At 35.0% G+C, this 23,622-nt stretch overlaps 1 protein-coding gene and 1 long non-coding RNA gene across 2 annotated transcripts in view; one reads left to right on the plus strand and one right to left on the minus strand.

The window, feature by feature from the left end:
* Positions 1-23,622, plus strand: part of LOC136031757 (uncharacterized) — a 216,168-nt gene that overhangs the window by 125,243 nt on the left and 67,303 nt on the right. The gene's annotated exons all lie outside the window — the stretch shown is intronic.
* The window catches only part of LOC136031753 (E3 ubiquitin-protein ligase UBR5-like), a 76,594-nt gene that overhangs the window by 35,992 nt on the left and 16,980 nt on the right, over positions 1-23,622 (minus strand). Inside the window, 7 exon segments of the mRNA XM_065711481.1 lie at positions 839-1,128; positions 4,912-5,097; positions 7,577-7,797; positions 11,797-12,035; positions 15,090-15,351; positions 17,611-17,854; positions 20,732-20,965. Coding sequence (XP_065567553.1) covers positions 839-1,128; positions 4,912-5,097; positions 7,577-7,797; positions 11,797-12,035; positions 15,090-15,351; positions 17,611-17,854; positions 20,732-20,965 — 1,676 coding nt within the window.

Genomic DNA, 23,622 nt, shown 5'->3' on the forward strand with positions numbered 1-23,622 from the left:
AACCGACTGGTGATAGTTAAGTTGTAAAAATTTGTCTTTGGTATCAAAAAGCGAATCTAATTTTTTTACAATTCCACAGGAGAAAAAATCTTTTTCTAGATCTTTTTTCAGATCTTTTTTTTTTCAGATAAGCTTCTCGTCTGTCTGATGCTTTTATTTCAAAGGATTTTTCCGTCCTAAGACGCATTTTTCAATCTAGAACCAGAGAATCAAACTTATTCTTCTTGACCAAAAAATAGAGACAAGATCTTTTGGTGCCTGATCAGCACCTGGAATAAGAAATTATATCAACAGAGAGACCTGACGTCAAAAACTAATCTTGATAAAAATTGAAGGTCATCAACCTGCTTTACAGAGCAAAAACAAAATTGGAGTGTCAACAATTTTTAGTAAACAGGGCACGGATTGTCTCTTGAATTATAAGAAATCTTAAATATTACAGACATTTCTATCTCAGATACCTCTGATCGATCTAGTTTAGCCGATGATCATAAATAGAATATTAAATTAATAATGATGATAATAAAAGTAATAATCCTATTAGAAGCAATAAAGAGAAAAAGAAAGATGACTACTAAAATTCCATTGCTAAAACATCTGACTGGTTTCCATCAGTGACGCATTTTCGTCAGCCAATCATATCAATCGTCGGCGTATCCCAGAAAGAGAAGTCAATGGCCCCACTCTTTTAACGCCTAATTGGTCTTCTGTTTGAAATTTCAACCCAGTTAAAAGGACACAAAATTTGAGTTACAAGATTTATTATAAGCGAACTCTATATTTGTTTACGGTAGCATATTATAATCATAAATGCTTACTAATAAAAAAAACGACTTACCTGGATTGCTTCAGCATTCGAATTAGTCAATGGAAAGGGTAAAGTTGGTCTGACCACGCCCATTCTGACAGGAGCTATTAAAGAGTCGGCTGCCTCACATAAAGACTCAATGCTCAGGGCAGCCAGTGATTGGAAAACACGTCTACATTTCATTAATGGTTGAGAAATACCAGAAGCACTCCCTTTTTTCTTTCCAGCAACGGGGGCCAATTCAATGCTATAGATGACAAAAACACGGACAACGCTTCCAACAAATCGGCGAACAGTATTTCTTACTTCATTTTTCTCTTCTATAAAATAAAAGACAATAATTGGCATTATTTTTCAGAAGGAGGGGATATTTTCTTATAAACAGGTGAATAAGGATCCAAGTCTTGAGGGGAAGGGATAATAGGATCTTTTTTTCAGAAGGGGCGGGAGTGTCTTCTTGATATATTTGTACATAAATGCAAGTTTTTAGGAGGCAGGGACCAGAGGATGACTTTTTGGAAGGAGGATGGTGTCTTCTTTCACATCGGTAAATACAGATCTAATAATTTCTTAGATTTTCCATATAATTCGACTTTTGCAGTTTTTGAGCCCTGTTCCTAGATATTACTCCACCATACAAATTATAATAGGTTGTAAAGATTTATTATAAATAGGTGACCAAAGATCCAAGTCTTAAGGAGGTGGGGATAATAGGATCTTTTTTCAGAGGGGGAGGGTGTCTTCTTGGCATGTTTGAACACAAATGCAAGCCTTGAGGAGGCAGGGACCAGAGGGTAACTTTTTGGAAGGGGGAAGGTGTCTTCTTTTACACAGGTAAATACAGATCTAACAATGTTTTGTATTTTTCAAATATTTCAACTTTTGCATTTCTTTTAGCCCTGTTCCTAAATATTATTCCACCATCCGAAATAATCTCGCAGTACGTGCTTTACCAAAGGATTTGTCGCATTGTTATCATATAAATAAAATCATGAATACTAACTATGTGTTCAGCCATATATTCAACTGCATTCCGTGACTATATGTTTATTGTTTCATTATTATAATATTTTGAAGTTTATATAATTTTAATTTTTTTATTTGAAACTTTATTTAATTTTTTATTGATTAATTTAAAATTTTTATATTATAATTATAACATGAAAAATCATTTGAGAGACCAAAAAATTCAGACAGAATATACGGAAAAGGAAGGAGTAGATTTTTAAAAGTATTTTGTCGGGCTCATTCTAGGCGATGGACTTTTTCCATCTCCAAAATCGTAAAAAAAAATTATAAAAAGTGTGTCCAAAATTATATCCATGGAAGGTATTTTCAAGATCCTGTCTCTGCTTCTTCCCTATTTCTAGGGCTTAGATGATTACAAGGAAGATGATTAGATGATTATAGGTCTTAAATCTGTTTTAACATTGGAAAAAAAATTACCATATTTTGTCTCAAATTTTTTTCTCTGACTCCAGGCTTTGAAACACAACTATAATAATTTGAGTATGGCTTTATGAGAGAAGGGGGGGGGAGAAATAGTTTTTGTTACAAAAAGTACTTATTTGATTCCTAAATACCGTTTTATATGAACAAAAAAAAATAGTTTAACATGATGCTTACAAGCTCTTCAAGCTATTGGATAAACATATAAATAAATAAATAAAATGAATAAACAAAGCAACCCACTTTTGATGACTATGTACTTTGTCTCTATTATTTTCAAAACAAAAGTTATCATACTCTTTTCACATATATTTTATTTATCATACCTGAAGGGGGTATTTTTTCACATATACACCGATACACCATTAACACAGAACTTTTGTATGTAACCTTCCAAAAATAGGAAAAGTAATCAGTGAATTTGTTCATATTAGCAACGACAGAGAAGAATAACAAAGAAGAGTTAATAGACTAAAGCATAGAATAGATAGAGAGCAATGTTGTTGTGCTTCGAAAACACACTCCAATAATTTGATTACGGCTTTAAGCCAGATTGGACTATTTTTCATATTTACGGCGCATTTTCCCCAAATTCTTAGATTTTTTTTCTCTAAGTTCCTTAAAGTTCTTAAAGTTCCGCATTAGTTCCTTAAAGTTCCGCATTTTCCCAAATTCTTAGACCTTATGAATCGGGATTTTACATAGTAATGAGGCTCAAAAGTTGAAGCTCTTATGTGACTATTCATCTTTTTTCTTAAAATTCCACTTTCACAGCACAAAAACAACATCAAAGGTCAGTGCCCTTTGAAGAGGAAAGAAGTGGAGGTAGATGCTTCAAAAGACCTTTTCAAAATATAATGTAGGTTATTCCTGGAAGTCTCATTCACCTAGATCAACTATTTTCCAAGATAGCGACTAGTCCATCATGTCAAATTTTACCAGAACTTTCAAATAATAAACGTTTCATATTATTTTTTTTCTATCCCAGTATTTTACCAAGAGGGGGGGGATAATAATCCTTTTTTAAAAAAATTACGAAATTGTTTACTAAATAGTGTTTCTTTATTGAAGACAAAAAACAAAATTGTTTAACAAAGTGACCCAACCCCTGATGACTATGTACTATCTCTCTATTATAAGTATAATAGCATTTTATATTATAGCATTATATATTATAATTATAAGTTAGCATACCTCTTTTAGTTATCGTACTTGAAGCAACCATTTTTCCAGATATCAAACAGTTCGTGGTAACGAACTGTAGTAAGAAGCGATTCGGCTCAATAGTAACCAAAACTTTAAAAACGGAATGTTGATACCAATAGTTACATCAAAAGACTCACATTTTAATGTTGATTTTAAATACATAAGTTTCATCAAGTTTGCCCATCAAAAGTTACGAGCCTGAGATGTATTTATTGTTTATTATGTATTTTGTTTATTGTGTATTTTATTTATTGTGAATGTATTCATTGTGTATATGTGAATGTATTTATTGTTTATAAAGTATATTTATTATTTAAGAAGTAGAGTGGTGACAAAGAGTCAAACTTTAGCGTAAAGAGCGAGGCATTTAGGAGGAGACAACCCCTTTCATATAGGAAATAATCTCAGTTCGTTTTAAGTTTTAATGTCGCTCCTTCCTTGCAGTTAAAAAATAAACTTTTTTTTTATTTAATACACAGATACACCACTAATATAGAATATAGACTCTGATACAATCAAAATTAGTTGGTTTCCAATGCTCAAACAAGAGAACATTGTGTGTGTGTGCGTGTCCATCGTCTAACAGCTTTTTCGGCTAGTTTTATGTTATTTGTCTGATTGAATTTTATTCTAAGGAGTTAGAATCTTAAATAGAAAGTCGATTGGCAGCAGGGATATCGCTGGGAATTTAACAAAATCATAAGACCCTCAATATGCCAGGATTCACTTAAAAAAAACTCCCAAATTAAAAAAACTGAGGGATTAAATAATAAAAATACATAATAAAATTATGATTTATACACCTTATATACTTTTGCTCTACTGGAGACAATGATTTTTGCTGGTTGCCACTTCTTAATTTTATCCAGGTAGCTGGGTCAAACCTATTATCATAAAGCTTTATCTTTTGAGTTTATAGCAAGCAGGATCTGTAGAGTAGATGTTTGCATGTCGGGTTTCAAACCGACAGCCTCAAAAAAATTACAAAGGATACACTGCCAAGTACCTACAGGAGTAATTTAGGACCTTAACTGATCCCTTACGAATAAAACGAAAATTTATCAATGATAATAAAGTGGCTTTCAGCATTTATTCAGAAATGAAGGACCAACAATCAGACCAATGCGGATATTCAGGCCTGGGCACAGATTCAGAGGCACTAACTCCAATCCTCCCCCTGAAATATCATGATAATTAAAATGTCCAACGTATGTCGGTATTTCATATAATTCCCCTGTATTTTGTGTTTTTTCCGTTTTTTTTAAAGGGTCGTACTGCTTTTGGGACGTGATCCCACTAGGCTTTTGTCGTATAAAAGGAGAGAGGGGGGTAGGAGAGAGGAATCCTGTAAACTGATATAAAGAGAGCAGGTACCTACATTGCTATTGGTTTAAACCAATAGCGAAAAAAAATACACGGAATTTCATCAAAAAAATAGAGCAACTTACCAGGTTTGTTAAATTTCTGAAGCTCCCTAATCATGGTATTCAAAAGTGTTTCCAGGAGCTCAATGGGACACTTGACAAGAAGACAATGTGTAAACTTATCCAGCTGTGAGCTACCGGCCTGACTTTGCAGATAAGCTGCATCATCTGCAACAGCTGAATTTGAATTCAACGTTTCTTCTTTCACGCCTGAAAATAGAAAATTCGTAAACACCTAATATTAAAGGCACTTTGAATGGTAGCGACAAGACGTGTACTATAAGCCCTGCTTCCTGGAAAGGTAAAGATCAACAGTATATAATAACGTGTTGCCATCTGCAGACGACGAGGCATTATGCTTGTCTAATGTGCATAAGCATAATATCTTAGTGTCCAAGCGTGAGCGCACTGCACAAGCTTGTCAGCCAATTGATTACACTTTTTTGAAGCAAGTGTGTTTCTACTTTCAACTCAAGAAAAAAGATTTATAATCGTATAAAATCAAACAACTCTTCAGTTTTAGCACATCCTTTCATTACTCATGAAATTTCAAGTCGGTTTCCAAGAAAATTTTCAATGGGCCTTGTGACGGCAAATAATTAACGTGAGAAGTATTTTGTCGAATGCTGTATCGTATGGCATTGTTTGGCTAACGACACCACGACCAGTAGAAAGAAAAGATAACAAGAGCTAAGAGCTCATATGGCACTTGTGACGAGGCAAGAAGAGCTAAGAGCCAAGAGCTCATATGGTATGAGCTCTAACAAAATGCTAAGAATCAATACTTTGATTTAAAAGGAAAATCAGAGGCTTAATGCCAGTCAGGATTTAAAACAAGAGCTCTGAGTCACGGTGTCCTTCTAAATATCAAAATTCATTAAGATCCGATCACCCACTCGTAAGTTATAAATACCTCATTTTTTCTAATTTTTCCTCTCCCTTTAGCCCCCCTGATGATCGAATCTGGGAAAACGACTTTATCAAGTCAATTTAGACAGGTCCCTGACACGCTTAACAATTTTCATCGTCCTAGCACGTCCAGAAGCACCAAACTTGACAAATCACAGATCCCCTCCCCCCCCCCCCAAGTCCCCCAAAGAGAGCGAATCCAGTACGGTTACGTCAATCACGTATCAAGGATATTTGCTTATTCTATCCACCAAGCTTCATCCCGATTCCTCCACTCCGAGTGTTTTCCAAGATTTCCCCCTTCAACTCCCCCCAATGTCAAAAGATCTGGTCGGGATTTGAAATAAGAGCTCTGAGACATGAATTCCTTCTAAATATCAAATTTCATTAAGATCCGATCACCTATTCGTAAGATAAAAATACCCCAATTTTCACGTTTTCCAAGAATTCCAGTTTCCCCCTCCAACTCCCCTCAATGTCACAGGATCTGGTCAGAATTTAAAATTAGAGCTTTAAAGCACAAGATCCTTCTAAATATCAAAAATACTTCATTTTTTCTAATTTTTCAGAATTACCCCCCCCCCCCCCCCCCCCCAATAGAGCAGATCCGTTCCAATTATGTAAATCACGTATCTAAGACTTCTGCTTCTTTTTTCAACCAAGTTTCATCCCGATTCCTCCAATCTAAGCGTTTTCCATGATTTAAGGTTCCCCCACCCCAAACTCCCCCCAATGTCACCAGATCCGGTCGGGATTTAAAATAAGAGCTTTGAGACACGATATCCTTCTAAATATCAAATTTCATTGGGATCCGATCACCCGTTCGTAAGTTAAAAATACCTCATTTTTTCCAATTTTTCAAAGTTAACCCCCCTCCCCCAACTACCCCAAAGAGAGCGGACCCGTTCCGGTTATGTCAATCATGTATCTAGGACGTGTGCTTATTTTTCCCACCAAGTTTCATCCCGATCCCTCCACTCTAAGTGTTCTCCAAGATTTAACGAATTAACGGATAAAATCCGTTTTTTCCAAATAAAGGGCCCATTTGGTTAATACCAAGTGCCATAAAAACTAAAACGACGCGGATATTTCGCCTGTATGAAAACAAGATTTCTTCACCACCGATACAAAAAAGATGAAAACTAAAATAACCTCAAAACAAATAAAATCCAAAACCAAGAAATAAAAAGAACCAAAATCGATATCTACAACTGTCGCAACTGATTTTATATGTTACAGAAGTTATACGAGTTGCTTCTATGAGAACACCAAAGCAACTGAATAAAATAAAATGAACAAGAAGTTAATTATTCTGTTGCGAAATAATTCTATTGTTTGCTACTATTCCTGCAAAAAATGTTTTTTTATTCCAATGGCCTCCCTAGCTAACTACGTAAACCTTCTATCATTAGAAATGGCCGTGGCATCATCAAATTGTACATAAGAAACAGGGTGATAAAAAATATGTTCAGCCAAAGCCGTAACAAACGTCACCCTGATCATTATGTACAATTCGATGACTCCACGGCCATTTCTCATGATAAAGGGTTTGCATAGTGGCCTAGGGAGGCTATTAAAAAAGATTGCAGATAGTCAGAAAATCATGAGACAGTGAAAAGGGAGGTGGGTAGTAGGACAACTCATTGACAAGGGTCAATCAAAATGGCAAAGTTAACCCACGAGGAAATTTCAAAATAGGAATTATAAAGACAAAAAGAAAAGGGGAAGAGAATAGAGGAGGGCGAAAGAATAGAGGGAGGCAAAAAGGGTGGAAACCTACCACTTTTTAACATAGAGCTGACAGCAGTCCATTCTCCAAGCAGTCTTTCCAAAGCGCGTTTGGCGAATCGAGGCGGTTCTAAGTCGTGATCGGGTACATCCAGGTCACCATCCCCAATCGCATTTTTCCTTGAGCTTCTTGAGCGCGATGGACGGTACTGTCTCTGTTCCGTCAATTGTCGGCCAACAGTTTGCACAAGAAATAGAAGAATGTTCTCACCTCTGCAAAAATTAATCAATTATTGATGTGTTCTTTTTTTGCTACTTACTTTGACACATCAAAAATACACTCACAAAAATCAGCATTAGACCTTTTGGTATCAAATTAATGCACTCAATATAATTTCTTATCATGAATTGGAGAAATTTTGGTGATCACTATTGTTGCCTGAAAATTTTCAAAAAAGGACATAGCACAGAAGATTTTTTTGGGAAGAGATAACAATACTAAATAAACGCACTATAATATGGGTGGCTACGGTCTAGAGATGAAACAGATTCGGCACGTCGTTGGTCCACAGCTACAAATGGATCAGTAACACCATATAGTTGCGTAACTTTGCGGTTATGAGCCCAAAAAGGAAAACTTAGAAGATACTTTACTTGTAATATAGCTTACGGATTGTCCGTAAATCGGTCATGGTAAATAGCTTCCAAAAAGGAGCTAGGGCTAGGATATGAGGGATTGTGTAAGCGTTATAGGGTCTAGCCAAAATATTCTTACTGTAACGTGTTTTAGCATTAACTAGTAGACCATAAGCTGTTCTAGCCTTCGCACTGAAATGCCCAAATAGCCCTACAGCCCCGCACATTAAAATTAACTTTTTATTTATATTCTTTCAAAGATAAATTTCGGCACAGACACCGAGTCCTAATTAAAACGAAAGCTAAATTCTGCCTTGGACTGCTACTATTAAAAAATAATAATAATAATCTTGGGCTTGACGGCATTTGGTTACTTGCTTTAATTTCAATATTTGACCTTGAAAAATTTCTAATTAAAAAGTACTCAACATCACTGTCAAATTAAGACATAAATTTTACGAGTCGGGCAGCTGCCTTCACTGAAAATGTACCAATCAAATCTAAAGTTTCTTGAAACATCTCTTTCACAACATTCTTAAAGCACTAAGCACGTTAAAATAAAAATATTATTTGTCCCCTGAACAATTTCCATTCAAATTGCCATCTTGAACCGAAAATAGTTTCTAGGCAAAAGATTTATCCTGGAAAAAATATCCATAAAAGGCAACGTTTTTACGGCCACTTTTAAATATCTTTGGATATTTAAAATTCGTAGGCCAAACGAATCAAGTGCCGGTTTGTCAAATTTACCACAATAAAAACAAACTAAGAAACAAAATTAGTTTAGAAATAAATAATTAATAAAAGGAAATTAATCATTAATGACAAAGCCAGTGTAACCAGGACTGTTTTGAAACACATTGAATAGTATTCATTGCACCCGAGCACATCAGCATCCCTCTCCCCCCTCCAATTCAAAACAGCACCACGAGAGGAAGAACTAACGATTTTTCCGGATGGAAGACTCATGAAAACTTGAAATTGGTATTCAATTCTTAAGTAATCTTTTGTTCGTTCTAGTTTCATTTGTTTTGCCACCTATTAATGAGTATTTTTAGTATTTGTAGCGATAAAGAGGTCAAGTTGATTAAGTCAACAAAACATCAAATGTAAGAAATTAAAATAAAACCCACACTAGTCGTTTGGATGTTTATGTACCAATGCCCATAGGTGTTTTCTTGCTTTCAGTAGGGTCTCACCCGAATTGCCGATTTGTCAAATTTATAAATAAAGCTATATAAATAAGTAATATATACGAAATACAATCATAAAAAATATCCATAATTAAAAGTTTTATAATAAATTACAATTATTATTTATAATAATTCTTATAATTATTTATAATTATAATATATATTTATTATAAATATTATTATAATTATACAACAGTCATATTATAATGACAAAACATAAAATCACGAAGAAAGGAAGAAAACAAGAACAAAAAACAGCCAGTGAAAAGGTTGAAAAATTATGCAAATATTTCGGCCTAAAGAATTAGTCTAAAACTAATTCTTCTTCCTACTCGTCTTTGTTATCGTCCTCATCCTGTCTTGCTTCTGCGTTAGCACATAATGACCCTTTACAGTCCCCGTAGGCAAAGCTGCAGGGTAAACCGTTCCGACTGCAGCTGCCTCTGAGAAACTTGCACCCGCGGGTGCACCATTTTCAGCATCTGTCATAATAGGAAGATACATATTCCGCGACCAAGAGAGGCACTAACCCCACTCTTCTGGCTTTAGCGAATTGGACGTGTCTTGTCACTTCGTAATTTGCAAATAGCACCTTTAAAAATGTTACTTTGAGGCAGCCAAAGATGGCGGAAGCCGCTCCACCTGAACAAAAGCATTTCAAATTACAACCCGCATAGTAAATAACCACACCCGGATATGCTTCAAAGACTTCTCATTACTTTTTCCTTTGTATATGTGGAGCAAAGCTTTCTCTCCAGCTTCGGTGATCTCCTGGTGGTCGGATCATGGTGTCATGAGAATCTTGCATGATGGTTTCCCTACGCCATAAAGTCTAGATGTTGTGCCGCAGCCAGACATTGCGTGGCAAACGAGTAATTTACTGCTGCTTCGACTCCTAGTTTTTTCTTGATCCTTGTCACGCCATACACTAGTCGGTTATCAAGCTTGACATGGTAGAGCAGAAGGACTAATATGTACATATCATTCCCAATCAAAGTGGTCGACAAAGTGTCAGCACAACTGACTGCAGTTTGCATAACTAAGACATCGGCATCTTCCTGAGCATGTAGAACTTACCATCCTCAGTGCGTCAGACTCTAAGTTAGTAGGTCGATGAAGCGTTATTTATTTTTAGGACTTCTCAAAAATTCCTCCTTACTTTTGACGATATTCCTGTCAGGAGAGAATTCAGTCGTTGGACACATCAAACCTTTGGTTCTTTCCAGCTGTATGCAATTTTTCGTCGTTGGTATATCAGTGTAAGAGTAAAAAAACAACCCCTGCCTGGCCAAAATGTCTTTGGACGTAACCTACGTAAGATTCTGCCGCCTTCGAGTATGGGGATCCGGTAATCCATGGTTATTTTGTGAACTAGCCAGCCACCGTCAAAAACTGTCTGGGAGGTCGGCAACGTCACTGGACTATCGACCCCGTTAATTTTCATCAGTGCATCTGTTAGATATGCTTTGTCGGCTGACCTCATCATCTCGAACGACTGAAGGGGGGATATTGAACTGTTTGAGACTCATATTGTAAGGCACCATTCCTAGGTTGATAGGAAATGGTGAATCGACCAAAAATGATTAAAATAACTAGTTCATATAGGTAAATTTTCACAACTGTTTTAGGTAAGATGAGGTACTTGACTACGTAAAATCAATTTTTCAACTTTATTTTCGAATTTTCCACCATTCATTTTATAGGGAACGATCAAAAAATATGACAACCTCTTAATTTCGAGTCTTAACCCCCCCCCCTCAGTGGAAATGACCATAAGGTACGGAAAAATGGAACCACGAATTCAGATTTGAAGTCACCGTGCTTGATTTGATAGGAAACGACTATTTGAACTCCAAAATATTTATAAGCTCAAAAGTCGATTTCTCCCTCATTTCCCCGTTCAAGGGAAAATTCGGGAAACCTGTGCAATGGGAATTTTTTTTTGTGTAATTCAGCTGATTTTTCTAAAAATTTTGTTTGAAAAAAAAATTCTGTTGCAATTTCCCCGAGGTTTGACCATATTCCCTCGTATCTTTCCTCCACAAATGAGATGACTAGGGCACATTCTGCGGATGAAGGATGACAGATTGCCAAAGATTGTCCTTGTCGGCCAACCGTCAAGGGCCAAACGGATAGCAGGTCGTCCCCGAATGGGTTGGAGGATGTTGTAAGGAAAGATTTATGAGAAATGGGAAGTTATTAGGAGGATGTAAAGAGGGGGGATTTCTTAAGGCAGGGATGGAGAGGGAGCTTGCACAGCTGTGTTGGCCTAAGGCGGCTTGGTGCTGCAGTAAGTTGTTAGTAGTATAATTCTAATTGATTATAATAACAAATTATAGTTTTATTAAATTTTTTAATTTATAAGATTTAAAATGAATAACTATGAAAAGTATCAATCAGACATAAATAAATAAATAAATCAAACTACGAGGCTGGTAAATACCTTGAGTTAGGTAAACTGACTAAATCCGTGTCAGATATCAGACGACAAAGTAGCCCGTATCGGACTGTTTGATTGCCAGCAATTAATGCCTTGCATTTGCATTTTTCCCAACAATCGCAGTATGCAGTAGGGGAAGTTCTCTTCAATTTGCAGTCATGCCCCTTATGGCAGACCCTTGCGCACTCGGTACAACAACAGAGAGAACCAGTCAGACCACAAGTGCGACATTCAAAAATGTCCTAAAAAATAAAAACCAATCTTAACAGAAAAGAAATGGATAATTTGGGGAAAAGATTCATGTAAAAAATATATAAGTTTGCCTAGAAAATCATGCAAATCTTGATATCTCATGGAGCACCTGCAGCCTAGCGTTAGTCCTAATCGTTAGTTTTACATTGCCAAGAAATGTTTTTAACCTGTTCACAAACCGAGGATCAAGGACAGTATAGATTAGGAGAATAGAAATGTGAGAAAATATACAAATGCAAACACATTTTCGTTTTGTAATTATTGTGCATGTTATTTTCTTTTTTTGTGTAATTATTGTGCATAGCCGCTTATTTTATGAATTTTAAATTTTTATTATTTTCTTACATTTTCCGTCTTTCCCTTTTCTTTTTCTTCTTCTCTTATACTCCATTTGTTATTGTGCTTAAAACGGTTCATAAATAAATTTCAATCCAAAATTCTACAGCCTTATATGTAGCAAACTGGTTTTTATAAAATAATGTGCATACTAGCTTACCCTTAAATTCTACAGCAAACTAAATTTTAACACCCAGATTCTTACATTTTTCTGGGGGTCCTTTGGACTGATCTTAGTATTAGGGTTCCCTCATCTCTCCTCTGTGCGCATATACATGCATAAATCCTTAGATCTTATGCATACTACCCCCGAGACACATAAGAGCTACTTCTAGAGTCTTGAGATCCAAAAGGTGTCTATGTTTTCTAATTGCCTAAAATTTCACACAGAATAGCCAGTCAGGTAGTATTTAAATTTGAAAACAAATAAATGAAATATACAGTAAAGTTCTTCTGAAGGAGAAACTATTATAAAACAATTCTTACTTCACAATATGCACAAAAATCATATTTAATAGATTCTTTGGCCTGTTTCTACTTCAATTCACGTTTTGCCCACTTTTTTTGGCCTTTTCTTTTAAATGAATTATTTTCTTTTATTCCTTTTATCGTATTCCTAATATTCACAATAAAGTACCACCTCGAAAAACTGTCGAGCCCTCCATATTTATTTATTATGATGAACGTTGGTGAATACCTTTAAAGTACCAAAATGGTATTTTCACTAGCTTAAAAAAACAATATCACGTGCCATCGTCTACTAACGGTCTGGTCACATAAAAATCCTAGAGGAATCTAAAACGATGACCACTGTCTTTCCTTAGAGCTTTCTAAGATTTTATTCTTTCGATGCAGCAGCGCAGAAATGGAATTTTTAATAAATTCGAAAGTTTCACTCCATTCTGACAGAATCTCATCATTAGAGATTTATGACAGAATCTCAATAGTATCTATCATTTTTAGTCAGAATGAATGGAGATATGTAGTAGCAGATTTAAATTACAATCAGAAGAGTGCCAATACACCAATAAAATATAGATTATTCAGCTTTTGTTTTTGTTAAACATAACATAGCAAAGAATATTCAGACAGGGACCTAAAGACTAATGTTAGAAGGGAGATATTTGTAAACAACTTTCTATTTATGCCATAGGTTCATCTCAAAGGCGGCGCGTACCTATACCTGAAAATAACGAATATTGGTATTTCATACCTTTACTGAGATTCATTGGAGACTGGAACACTCCAATCACATAAATAAACTAGTTTTTTAAGTATTAAAATATTTTTATAAATTTGGCAGTGAGCCAGTACAAGCAAGTGCCTAGCAGTGAGCCACACAGCACAAGAGCAACATTCAAAAATATTCATAACAAAAATTTAACAGACACATGTATTTAGACTTTCCTTCGGCAACACATTTTCTTTAGTGTATAATCTAATACTTTGTTTTTTCGAAAACTTTGTGGTCAGCCACTGACTATGTGATTTTTGGACTTGCTTTCTTTTTTTTCATCAGAACTTTGAGCCAAAATACGGATGAACACGTTTTCGGCCTTTAGATGAAGACACTAATACACTTTATCAATAAATCAGTAGCTAGAAAAAAATTCGCCGAAACATTAAACAATTCCTTGAACGGGATTTTGAAAAGCAGAAGAGGCCAACCTTTTGAACTCTCTGAAGTTTCAGGATTTGTAGAACAGAAGAGGCTAACCTTTTGAGCTTTCTGAAGTTTCGGGATTTTGCAGAGCAGAAAAGGCCCAGAGCAGAAAAGGCCAACCTTTTGAGCTTTTTGAAGTTTTTACAAGAAGAATTAAAAAGACACAAAGTGTAAAAGCTCAAAACTTTCATTTACACAATTTAATTTTGGTCTCCTCCAACTACGTTTTAAACATCAATTCTCGCCAAATCCCTAAGAGGAAAACTGAGATAAAAAATGCATTTCAGAAGAGGAGGCTAGGTTTTGAAAAATTATTTTTTTCAAAGGTTTTGGATAGGTTTTGAATTATTTTATTTATTCTTTAATTTTGCAGCCAAACAGATAGACCAGTTGAACAAGGGCAACATTCAAAAATCCAACACAGACAAGTATAGAAACATGTATTTAGACCTTCCCTTGGCAATTCTTTCACTTTAAATTAACACGTTACTTGACATTATAAAACAAAAGATGAACAGAGTAAATTAAAAGTAAAAAATTTGTTTTTTGTGCGCTGCTCTTTTTTGACGATAATTATAAATCGTCATATATCGTTTAGATTGATGATAATTGCATAAAAAACTGATCAGGACCCAACCCATCTTTTTTGTTAATTCTCACAATGTCGGCCCAATATATAGACAAACATATGTTGGCCTTGAAATCAATGATTAATATACCGATACATTTGATCAATAAACCTGGGTTGACAGGCTAAGTAAGAAAAAATTCCCCAAACACTCGCTTGAATGGCATTTACCTCATGTATGGGGTTTGTAGAACAAAGGAAGCCAACCTTTTTAACTTTATGGAGTATTTTTAAAGGAAGATTTGAGAATTTATCGACTAAGCATGTTTGAAAATTTTGGTAACACAGTTTAACATTTATTTTTTTTTTCAAAATTATGATATAAACACCAATCCTCACCCAAATGACGATAAAAAAAATTCCAGATGCGGCAATCAAATAAATAGCAAAAAAGGAAAGAAAAAAAAAATTAGAAACCTGGTTAATATGTTCAGCTCCAGTCCAAGTGAAACTACAAGTATCATTACTGCATAATACATAAAGTGGCGAATCATCACCATTTCCTTTAGCTGCTGGATAAAGCAGATTTTGCAAAGAAGATTTCCTTGTCTCTCCTGACACCAATTCAGGTGATAGACTGCTATTGGCAATGCGCTCAGCTGTATCCAATATCAACAGAGCTGCAGGATAGGCCCGTGCTGCAATTGCCTGCATAAATGGAGTATTGCCACTTGAGTCTCTGAAAATAAAACAAATGTAGTCAGTAACAGTCTGTTGCAACTGATAATAAAAAAAAAAAAATCCAAATTGGCTTTCAGAGGTATAAAAGCCAAATCAGCCATAACCTCTTTGCAAAACATTTTCATTTCATTCGAAACATTTATACTATACACATAATTTTTTTGTACCCCATAATTTCTGTACTTATTTCCTATTATCTAAAAGGCGTGTTTCAAGAAACTGTTGTCCAAGAGCAATTGAGTGCATTTAAAGTGATTTACATTTAAAGTAAACCGTCATCAATATAACCTCTTTGCAATCAATATAACCTCTTTGCAAAATATTTTCATTTCATTCGAAACATTTATACTATACACATAATTTTTTTGTGCCCCATAATTTCTGTACTTATTTCCTATTATCTAAAAGGCGTGTTTCAAGAAACTGTTGTCCAAGAGCAATTGAGTGCATTTAAAGTGATTTACATTTAAAGTAAACCGTCATCAATATAACCTCTTTGCAATTAATATAACCTCTTTGCAAAACATTTTCATTTCATTCGAAACATTTATACTATACACATAATTTTTTTGTGCCCCATAATTTCTGTACTTATTTCCTATATCTAAAAGGCGTATTTCAAGAAACTGTTGTCCAAGCAACTGTTGTTTAGCAACTGGAACGTCGATTCGACGCCCTATGCGCCAGCAATGGCTCTGGAGGATCTTTATCCTTTTGTTGTCCAAGAGCAATTGAGTGCATTTAAAGTGATTTACATTTAAAGTAAACCGTCATCAATATAAAGGCTGTTAGTCAGATGTCTGGAAAGAGTATGTAAGCATCATCGCAGTACAGATGCAATGAGCCAGTTTAAAATAATGTACAATTATTATCTTTATAATGATTTACTTCTCTCCGAAGAATTATCTTTATTTGCACTGCCGTTTGTCAATAACTAGGCAGTTTGTGTCAAGCATGATAGTGGCTCTAATAATAAGAATCATCTGCCAGTAGATCAATATTGCCCAAATTGTTTTGCATTGTCCAGACAAAGATTTGGGCATCTAAAGGAAATCATCATTAAAATAAAGAGTGCTAACAGTTTCGTTATGCCGTAATTAGTAATGCCGTCCTGGTTCCAAACCCTAATATTCTTTTTAACCGGCAAGTTGTTGCAAATGAAAACTACTTCAATCTAAAATTAAATATCTTGCAAGAAAAAAATTATTAACCCGCACCAACTGACATCTTGGAAGAAGTTGCCTGGCGGCCAAAACAAAACTTAATAAACTCCAGTCAAGAGCGATGGAGTCCCAATGTGGCTTTGGCCAGATATCATAGTCCTGTTGTAAGTACAACTACAAGAATTTTAGTGTTATGCACACATTTTAAAACGCTAAGCATTGTCACTTTACGTGGAATTGCATTATGCGGAGCATTTTCATTATACGCGGAGCCTTTTTAGAGCCATATCAGTATTTTTGCTATCCTACTGGACTTGGAGGTAAATTTCAAGAAAATGTTATTTATGAGCAGTTTAGCAAAGCCATCGACAAGGCAGTTTGTTCTAAAAGAGATAATGGCTCTGATAAAAGAACCATATGACAAAGGGTTAATATTTTCCTCGCTGCTCTTCATTTTCTACCCCGAGGATAGACATTTGAAGTAAACCCTCATCCATTTAAAGGCTACTAGTGATATGTCTGAAAATAATATGTAAGCATCATCGGGGTACAGATGCAATGAGCCAGTTAAAATAATGTACAATTATTATCTTTATGCTGATTTACTTCCCTCCGAAGAATTATCTTTATTTGCACTGCCGTTTGTCAAGCCACTACAGCCGATTCGCATAATCACGGCGCGGTCGTACAGGACAGACACCCCGCTACTACACGAAAGAACCGCACTACTAAACTACATTAGAGCCACCTACGGGAAAAACACTGCCTACTAGCTACAGGACAGATCACCCCGCACTGATTACTTGAAGAACAGCCACATAAGGCAGAACCTCCACTCAGACTTGTCTCCTGATTGGTGCTATCCCTGAAAACCCATCTGTTGATTCCTTTAACAGCAATCTCATCAGACACAACTTTAGGGAGAAAAACCAGGTAAATGATTAACTAGTGGTATATAATGTCCTAAGTTTTTACCAAAAGCACTTTGTCATACTTCATGATTCTGTAGTTATGCATGGACAGATTTCATCGAATCTTATACTGATTTTTTTTTTCTACAAGAAAATAAAGATAATAGCACGAAAGACCCTTACTTAGTGCTCAAAAGTTGGCGAATATGCGGAGAAACAGCTGGACAATCAAATATTGCCCTCAGAGCACTCAGCGAATTGGCTCTCCGTTTATGAGGTTCACTAACCGACGCGGCACCAGACGGATTTTTGGCATTTCCCTCCTCATCACCAGATACCAAAGCTGGTGATGGTTCTGGTGGCCAGGTGAAAGTTGGAATTGGTTCTTCATCACCGCCTTGATTTTCAGGTTCTCGTCCAGCTATCCCTAAAATAATAACAAATACAATAATATAAAAAAAGGAAGTTAATACATATCTAAATATATTTACGAGAATAAGACGTAACGCCAAAATTTAGAATAATAGAAATAAGAAACTAAAGAAATTAAAAATATCAAGGGTCGTAGAACTAAAATTCCCGTAAAATTGAATAAACAGCTTCAAATTATTACTCTAAGTTTTCCCTCCCATAATCCCAATGTAATAATTCCCGGCACATGTAAGTGCGAATATGGTGCTTAAAGGGGTTCAATATAAATAGTTTTAACAAATAGAGTGGGTTGACTCATATTCTCTGATCAAATAGCTCGTGGTAAGGAACTGTAAGTTAGGAGCGATACGTCTCAATAGAAACCGTAACTAACTAAATGTTGATAACGATAGATATATCAAAAGAATCGACTGATTATGCTGATTCTAAATATAAAAGTTCCAATAAGTTTAGTGTTACATATCAAAGGCTACGAGCCTGAAAAAATTTGACTGATTTTCGGTTTCAACAGTAACCAAAACTGAATGTAGACAACGAAAGATATATCAAAAGAATCAACTCATTATGCTGATTCCAAATATACAAGTTTCATTAAGTTTAGTGTTATACATCAAGGCTGCGAGCCTGATGAAATTTGACTGACTTTGAAAAAAAAGGGGGAAACCCCCTATAGGTCGAAGAATCTTAATGAAAATCACACCATCAGATTCAGCATATCAGAGAACTGTATTTCAGAGGTTTCAACCTCCTATCTACAAAAATGCGGAATTTTCCATTTTTTGACGGAAGAAAGATCAAGGATGCGTGCTTATTTGTTCGTTTTTTTAAAGTGTGATTGTATCGACCCAGTTGTCCTAGAATATCGGGAGAAGACTCATTCAAACGTAAACTAAAAGTTCTAGTGCCCTTTTTAAGCGACCAAAAAGATTGGAGGGCAACTAGGACCCCTTCCCCGCCGCTTTTTCCCCAAGATAGTCCGATCAAAATTTTGAGATAGCCATTTTGTTCATCATAGTTGAGAGGCCCCATAACTATACCCTTGGATATAATATGACCCCCTCCCCCACAGCTCAACTGGAAAGGTAAGTTATAAAACTTGCCCATTGTTTACGCATAGTATTTGCTATTGGGAAGTATGTATAAATTTTCGGGTGAGGGGGAATTTTCTGCTGGGGGTCTTTCAACGGGAAAATTTTCAATAGGGAGGAAAGTTTTCAGGGGATGAGCTTGTCATGGGATATTCTACAATGGGGAAATTTGTCAGAATTCCTATACAAAATTCTTTGTATAAGAATAATATATTATTTTCAAAAGCTTTCTCTTTTCCGTCTCAATTTTACGCGTGGAGTTGTTAAGACTAATTGTTCTGAGTAAATTTTCACCGGGATTGAACTGTCTATAGGATATTCCGTGGGGAGGAAGATTTCTCCGTGGAGGTGGGGCCAGATTTCCTGGCATTTTTTAAAAACGATCAGAAATTAAATAAAAAAACAATTTTTTTCAACTGAAAGTAAGGAGCAGCATTAAAACTTAAAATTAACAGAAATTATAACGTATATGAAGGGGACTGTCCATCCTCAACACCTCACTCTTTACGCTAAAGTTTGAATTTTGTCCCAACTCTTTAAGAACAACTCCTAAAACATAAGGACAATAAGAAGCATTTTTAAAAGTACTAAGAAACTTTAGCGTAAAGAGCTAGGTGTTGAGGAGGGGGCAACCCCCTTCGTATACGTAATAACTTTTGTTCGTTTTAAGTTTTAATGTTTCTTATTACTTTCAGCTGAAAAAACCCTTGTTCTTTTCTGTCTAATTCTAAAAAAGAGAGTTGCATACAGTAAAAATTGGTGCCTTAAACTTAAAAATTTACTTTTTATCCTAAAGTTTTGAAACTGTCTGTGCGCCTTTAGATAAACATAGAATAGGGAAGCGGGTGAATTTAACCATTGATTTACCGTAGCTTTGATGGACTAATAAAGCATCAATTAAATCTTCAAGTTTCAATCATCATATTTCATGAGCCTACTACTTGAAAAATACGTTTTTATGCTCAGATATTCTAGCCTTTAATGACCCCTCAGATAAATATCGAACGGGTAAGGGAGGGGGAGGATTTAGCCCCTAATTTACAGTACCTTTATTGTACCAATAATATCAATTAATTTTTCATGGTTCCGTCATCATGTTTCAAATAATGTCGAATGCTACAAAACGAAATGCTTTTTATGCTGAGATTTTCAAACTTTCAGTGAGTCTTGAGATAAATATAGAAGGGGGGGGGGAATTGCCCTTAATCTACCGTAGCATAACTGGACTAACAGAATAACACTAAATTTATGTAAAATAAGCAATTCAATAACGTTGAAATCAAATATTACAGTAAAAGTAAATGTTTTTCCCAAAAAACACACTATTTCTAGATGTTTCAATGACAAAAAAAAAATAAATGCTCTTTGTCACATTTAAAAACAAATGTATGGTTCAATTTTCCCTCTTGAAGGAAACGTCGAATTTCAAATTCAAACTAAAAATTAGAAAAATGTCCATATTCGTTTTAACACAAATCATTTTAATTATTTGTTCCATTTCACCAATACCGCCTAGTTTATGATAGCTTTTATGATTTTCTTAAGTAGTTATCACGAAATAACAAAGGCCGTATGGTATATGCAATTGACTAAAACCAAAATATAGCAATTCCCAACAAGAACACGCATTTGAAGCTAACTGTAATTGACACAATAAGCAAAAATTAACTAATGTATTAATTAATTAACAATTTTTATTTAATAATTGACTAGACTGTACAAAAATGACGAGTGAAGTGGAATAATAATAACAATAAAATAAATATTAAAATAAGTGTACATACCTGGTGACCTGTTTGAGCTACTCGCCGCGCGTCTCATCATTTCCCTGAGACTAAATCCTCTGGACCCAAGCGTTTCCAAGCTATCACCAGTCCCAATTGCAGGAGAGCTTGGCGTAGAGCCAGGATTATCAACATCCATATCTTTATTTGACAAAGGACTACACAAAGATACACAGGCGTGGATAATATTTCTTCCTCCATCACACCTCTCATTTAGAACTGATTGCACCATCCCTAAAACAATTATATTTATAAAAACACATTTTATAATATAGATAAAATATAACATATAAATATATATAGTAAATAATATATTTACAGTATATTTTTCTTTCTAGTCGAGTGGTTGGCGCGCTAGATTTAGACTCCTTTGTCCGAAGGGCTAGGGTTCGATTCCTGGTGTGGCCGGATATTTGGTTTGGGACAGGGGTCAGTGACGTGACTGTAAGATCAGTCAGAGTTTACCCAGCTCTAAATGCGTGCCTGGAGAAATCTGAGGAAGGTAAGCAGGAAGGGTGTGTGAGGAAGGTAACCACAGGATGGCTGGACCCCAACCCCTCATTGCACTTCCTGGCTGAAGGGCTTTGAAACAGAGAACAGCACCGCCGGTTTGGACTTTAAGGGTCTAGTGCCGAATCCTTTACCTTTTTTTATATTTATTTTTCTTCAAATAACTTATATTTATTTGATAAATTAAGAATTTCAAAAATTATATACATGTCTAAACGGCATATATTTTTACCGAAATATTACAAGTCTTGATCGTAAGAAAACTAAAATGTTTTAGAACTGCCAGTTTTTATGAAAATGAACTTTTGCCGTATTTACTATTTCATAATTGAAATCAACTTATTATGTAAACAGCTCATCAAAGATTTCCATAGCTTTTAATTAGTGTGGAGCCCTAGTTTAGAAACAAATAAAAAAAAATTCTGAACCAGGAAGAATTCTAAATTTTTGGAAAAATTATTCTAAAATGTTTCGGATCAAAACTAGAACTCTGATATAAAAACTGAAAATTCTGTACACTGACGACTCCGTCACTCTTAAATAGTGGGAGTACGACTTAAAATGAATAAAAATAAAAATGAAGAAACTTAAATATTTTTACTATTTCCAAACTTGCTTGGGGCAAGAGCCAAGCATCGTTCGATATTGAGCAGGGCAAGGCTACACAGCTGCCTTATTTACACTTCAGTTTAAACCTACACCTCCTAATCTCCGGAAAGTGGCTCGTTCGAGAAATTTCTTTTTTCTCTTTTATATCTACACTTCGATACAAAGCAAATGGTCGAATGGTAGGGAGTACGACTTATAAAAATAAAGAAACTTAAATATTTTTACTATTTCCAAACTTGCTTGGGGTAAGAGCCAAGCATCGTTCAATATAGAAGAGGAGAGGGCTACACAGCAGCTTTATTTACACTTCAGTTTCAACCCACACCTCCTAATCTCCAGTAAGTGGCCCGATCGAGTAATTTCTTTTTTCTCTTTTGTATCCACAGTTCGACACAAAGAAAATGGTCGAATGGTAGGAAAATGTTCTTCTAGGGGAGAAACGACCCACTCAGCCCAAAGGGTGAGAAGTTTGTTTATTGAAAATGTTCAAACATCAACTTTACTGAGGAAAATATTTAGAAAATCACCACCTTAAAATTCATTATTTATATAACTTTTATTATATAGAGAAAGTGTTATGAAATGAGAAAAATAGCAAGGAACACATAAAACTGACAAGTTCCATAATAAATATAGAAATTTATGGGAGAAATTCCGAAATAGGATTGAGAATGGTAGTGCTGCCTTGTTTTGCCCCCTCCCTCCTCTTTCTTAATGTCCCTTTTAACTTATCTATATATTTCTTTTCTCCTTTTTAATTTTTGTGTTTTGTTTTTGGCCCCCTCTCTTTTTTTAGTGTCACTTTTGTTTTTTTTTTGTTTTTACATATATTTTATTCATTAATATTTTTTCGTTAGTTTGACAGTTTTTTATCTTTGTAACTTTGTAATTGACATTTTACAGCTAAATTATTGACTTACGAATTGTCATACATTCTGATTTTTTCTTTTTTGTTGTCGCTATGGCATTCTTTGCCAGTTTTCGTGTTTTTTGTGATATTTTTTACTCCGAAGTCCGAATACTGTCCTTCGGGGCTTGTGATAGTGATTTTTCTAAATAAATACCTTATCTAAGTCCTATACATTATTTAAATATATTAAAAAAAATAATAAACTAAAAAAAAATATGAAAATTGGTAAAATCAATTAATATTTTATCTTTTTAATTGACATTTTACAGCTAAATTATTGACTTACGAATGATCATACATTCTGATTTTTCCTTTTTTGTTGTCGTTATGGCATTCTTTCTACTTTTCGTGTTTTCTTTATGATATTTTGACTCCGAAGTCCGAGGACGTACTTCGGAGTTATCTTATCTTCGGAGCTTGTGATAGTGATTTTTATATCTTATCTAAGTCCTATACATAATTTAAACATTATAAAAAAAATATAATAAACGTAAAAAAATAAAGAAAATTGGTAAAAATCAACTTAGAGCTTGAAAATCTATTGTACCTACTTCCTCTTTCCTAGATACTCAATGAAACTAATATAAAGGTAAAGCTTTAACAACTCGCTTTGATCAAGCTTTTGGCTTTTAAAGTTTGTGTTCACTGAGTTCAAAAGCTTGCCTTATTATGTTTAACTGAGTATTTTCGAAAAAAAAATTTGGAAGAACCAGATTCTCAACCCTTTAGATGCCACATTGGGGGCCAAAATTTTAAATTTCGTTGGCCTCAAAGTACCCTAAAAGAGGAAACTTGCAGCCAAGGTCAGTTGTTTCCCCTTATGACAGATTAGCGTTGGTATGTTTTTTTTTTCGTCAATGAA

Source organism: Artemia franciscana, chromosome 10 (assembly GCF_032884065.1).
Source record: "Artemia franciscana chromosome 10, ASM3288406v1, whole genome shotgun sequence".
Lineage (NCBI taxonomy): Eukaryota > Metazoa > Arthropoda > Branchiopoda > Anostraca > Artemiidae > Artemia > Artemia franciscana.